General features: G+C 48.5%; 1 protein-coding gene across 6 annotated transcripts in view; it reads left to right on the forward strand.

The window, feature by feature from the left end:
• prr35 (proline rich 35) overlaps window positions 1-4002 on the forward strand; it is a 13764-nt gene extending 9762 nt beyond the window's left edge. For all 6 annotated transcript variants that reach the window (XM_008436374.2, XM_008436375.2, XM_008436376.2 and 3 more), the window contains 2 exons: window positions 564-2071; window positions 2903-4002. In XM_008436374.2, the coding sequence (XP_008434596.1) occupies window positions 690-2071; window positions 2903-3704 (2184 nt within the window). In that variant the 5' untranslated portion in view covers window positions 564-689 and the 3' untranslated portion in view covers window positions 3705-4002. The remainder of the gene's footprint in view (window positions 1-563; window positions 2072-2902) is intronic.
• The last annotated feature ends 440 nt before the right edge of the window (window positions 4003-4442 follow it).

Here is a 4442-nt window from a genome sequence, read left to right on the forward strand (position 1 = left end):
TACAGCAACATAGCATTAAGGAGAAACTCATGCTAAATGCTACAGGTAAGTAGTAGTAAGCAGAAGCTAAAACTAATGCTAAGTCGTTATCTTAACAGTCTTAAGCAAGACCCTTAATATCCATTAATCCAGAGGAAACCGTCTTAGCGCTACAGCAGAAGCTAACATCTATTATCTTCTTAATCTTTGGGGTTCAGCGTCAGTACTGCGTACTAAGTAGCATTGCTGCTAAGCATTGCTAAGTGTGGATATAAATGTATCCTTATGTTTTCGCACAATGACGTCACCACTGAATCAATCCAGTATTTAGAGAATTAACAGTTAACCAAAACTTCAACACAAGTATTGAAATTTATTTCACTTAAAGTTTACAAAACGAGTTGAGTAAATTATCACTTTAGAATCTATCTGGAAAAAATACATTTAGGGGAAGCTAAGTGCGCTAAACGTTTCCCACTCTCAGCTAAGCTAGCAATTAGCATATTAGCTGGTGGTGCCCACCACTGTCTTAATTTCATTTAAAATCTTGTCTTGCTAAGAGTTTCTCTTTGTTTTCTTCACAGGAGTGACTGAAAGTTTAACAAGATGTTCTTCATCTCACAAGATTGAAGGAAAATCTGCATCAAATGAAACAAACAAAGTTCCTAGAATAACTTTCATTGCACCTCCGCTTGAAATAACCTTTAATCATGTCAAAGGATGAAGCTTGCAAAGTGACGTCTGCCGGAAAACACAAAGAGCGAAAACCGAAGAAGCCGCACTACATCCCGCGACCATGGGGCAAACCCTACAACTATAAATGCTTTCAGTGTCCCTTCACCTGCATGGAGAAATCCCACCTGTACAACCACATGAAGTACAGCCTCTGCAAGAACTCACTGTCTCTGCTCATAGAGTCAGACTGGCCCTACAAGAAGGGCAACATCCTGCACCCCGACCAGCTGCGGCCCTTCCAGCAAGTGCACGGCCTGCACGCTGCAGGGAAGGATGAACTAGAGCAGGTAATCTGCAGCGAGGAGAAGCAGGGCCAACGGAGGTCTGAGGAGGAGGACGGAGAGGGCAGAGAGACTCAGGGAGCGGAGGAGGAGGAGGGAGGGCGAGAGGAGCGCCCAGAAATCAGCGGATCGGCCAAAGCTGCTTCCAACGACGGCAGGGGAGAGTCTCCGGAGACCGCAACCAAAAGGAGCAAACGGCCAGAGTCAGAGCTGCTGATGGCCGACATGCTTTCTCTGGAAGATCAGCTGCTGCGAGCTCGCTCCGCGGAGGTGGAGGCCCAGCTCAGGCACTACAAGCTACCCAAGACGTGCCTGACGAGTCCTGGGCTTCTGTCGGAGCAGTGGCGGCTGTTTGCGTCCAGCCACTCGAAAGCTAAAGCAGAAGGCGCTCAGCAGCGGGTGAGCGGTTCAATCCCCTGCTACCCTCCTCCGACCAACCTGGTGGACTACCAGGACCCCAGCGGACTCAACCTGTCAGTGCTGGGCGTTGGCTATCCCATCAGCCCCAGCTGGCTCTCCTACATGAACTCAGCCATTCCGACCGGGGCGTCCGGCGTCGCCGCTCAGACCCACGCGCAGTTCACACAGCTTCCCTTCCTGGCATCGGCGGCTCAGCTGGTGCACCCGGCATCCAGCACACACACAGACCGAGCGCTCATCCCCCCTCGCCTCTACTACCCCTTCCTGTGTGAGCACACCTTCGGAGCAGCCGGCGCTCAGAGTGACGCTGGCAAATCCCTAAAGACGCCACCAAGCAGCGTAGATTCAAGCGCTCTGTCTGGCTTCCAGCCTAAAGTCGGTTTGTGGAAGGTTCCTGCTTTGAGGCCGGGAAACACGGTGTCCCCTGCTGGCTGGGTGTCGCCTCAGAGAGACTCACCTGACCGAGGCTACAGAGGCGGGGAGAAGATGCAAGCTACAGCCAAGGAAGGCAAGGCGACCTGTGGTCTCAAGAGGACTGGAGGTCCGATTAGAGGTCTTGAGTCCCCTGCGGAGAAGAAGCAAGCCGTGGGCTTCACTTTGGACCTTCTGAGGAACATTCAGACTGCGTCCGCTGACAAACATCTCCTGCAAATAAGGTACATATTCTCAGAAATGTTAGTTTTCTTTGTTTTACATAAATGCTAAAGTTCAGAGCCTCAGGGTCCATTCAGACCAGTTCTGCTCAGTCTGCCTTAATCCAACTCCAGGCTGTTTGTCTAAAAAGTTTGGTTCCTTTGTGAATGTGAATCTGACCTAAAAGGGAACTCTGAGCCGCCTACAAACCTCGACTCGGTTCGATTGAAGTGAACTCTGGTTCGGTTCGAAAGTATGTGAACATTCCAAAAGACCGCTCCAAAAGCAGGAAGTGGACTACAGTGCAGGGCATTTTGGGTAAATACAACCAAAATAAACGTGCTAGCTTAGCGCTAGCAGGGAAAATGGCTTGTGATCTTTTACCAAAAACAAGAGAGAAATCCAACAACCGCTATCATTTTTTGTTTACATTTCGTAAAGAAGGAGCTTAGAGGAGACGGGCGGCCGCTCTAAAAGCAGGAAGTGGACTACAGCACAGGGCATTCTGGGTAAATGCAACCAAAACAAAGAGTCTAGTGCTAGCAGGAAAAATGGCTAACAATCTTTCATCAAAAACAAAAGACTGCTAAAATCTGACGCCACTCCATTTTTGTTTCGGGAAGAAGGAAGTTTCTTCTTCAGAGATTTTCATGTTGTTTCCTCTAGTTGTTTTTGGTGCAGCGCCCCCACAGGTGAGGAGGGTAATAGGTCTTTCAAAGGGTTTTGATTGTTTCACACAGAGCGGAGAGAAAGAAAACAGCAACTTTGCTCCAAAGTTTACCAAACGATCAGGTGTGAAAACACCCTCAACCTCTTGAGTTTTCAAATCTAAAACTCTTGATCTCTTATTTCAGTTTGCAGGATTCACAGCTTCAGAGCCGGCCTGGTGACCAGTGGTACAACAGGACTCTCATCAGTCCCAGCAGGGAAGCGGCCTCTTTGTCAGCCAACAGCCAAGACGCCATCGCCTCCGGCGCAATCGAAGACGGAGCCTCAGAGTCGGTGGCCGCTCTCCTCACCGATCTCTCCAAGGCTCTACAGGAGTACCAGGAGGCCGAGCGGAAGATCTCCCACCTCGAGAAGGAGGACCTTCCCGCCCAGCGACAGCTCTGGGAGCACCTGAACAAAATCCGCAGCGAGCTCTCCCACATCCACCAGGCGCTGGAGCGCACGGCCGGCCAGAGCGACGGGCCTCTAGACCTGTCGGTGAAGAAGGAGTCGACGGACTCACCAGGCGAGCAAATCGTTCGAGAAGACGACAGCCTTAAAACCACGGAGACGGAAGAGGAGGACGAGGAGGCGGAGGAGAAGAAGGAGGAGAGAGAAGAGGAGGACGAGAGCGAGAGGAAGCTGATTAGGGCGTCGCTGGAGAAGCGGAAGCAGTCGCTGGACATGCTGATCAAGATGAGCCAGGTGTCGGTCGTGAACACCGAGGTTCTGCCGCCGGGCGGTCTGGGTTTGAGATCGGCTGAGGCGCTGTGGCCCAGCAGAACCACCAAGTGTGAAGCAGATTCCAGCGTCTTGCTCTGCCCCGACGGCCGATCCGTCGTGTTTACCGACATCCCGACCTCCGTCAAGCCTCCGAAGAGACCGTCGTCCATCCAGCGCCTGGAGGCCCAGTGTCCGCCGAGTCCTTTAACGCCCCCCGACAGCTGAGCTCCGGCGCTCGCACCTTACCAGACCAAGAGAATGAAAATGTCCCGTTTTGTTTCTCTAATCTGAAGAGAAATCAACCCGAGTTGAGTCGACTGAGAATCATGCAGAGAGACAATCTTGTGGCTAGTGTGTAAAATAATGTAAATGCAATAAATGTAATTAGTGGAAAATGTTTTAAAGGGAAAATGTTGTTTCTATGATGTTCTGTTTGGCTGCTTCAGCAAGTTTGATGAATATAAAATGTATTATGCACTGTATAAACCATGAGAGTAATTGTTTTCAAACTCGAGACAAAAAATAAAAATATTAAATAGAAAGATCTTTTTTTTGTACATAAAAAAGTCCCAAGCCTTAATCTTTGCATTTTGTTTCTGATACGGCCATAAATCTGACGCATGAGTCCATTCGCATCAAGTCCTCTTTTTACATATAGAGTAGAGTCTGGACTGTATTTTAAATAACTAAATAATTTAAAAACAAATAATCTTTAAAAAAAAAAAACATTCTAAAGTCCTGAGCTGGAACCTTTGCGTTTCTGATGCACCATAAATCTGACGCACAGGCGCAAAAATGTAGGGCCAGAACTATAACACAGTCATTTAAATTAATTAATTACAAAGATTTTAACACAACAAATTATATATATATATATATATTAAAGACCCGAGGTGGAACCTTTCTATTCACGTTTCCGGTAAACCCGTAAATCTGACGCACAAGCTACATTTGCTAGCAGTA

The sequence above is a fragment of the Poecilia reticulata genome, linkage group LG19, assembly GCF_000633615.1.
Source record: "Poecilia reticulata strain Guanapo linkage group LG19, Guppy_female_1.0+MT, whole genome shotgun sequence".
Lineage (NCBI taxonomy): Eukaryota > Metazoa > Chordata > Actinopteri > Cyprinodontiformes > Poeciliidae > Poecilia > Poecilia reticulata.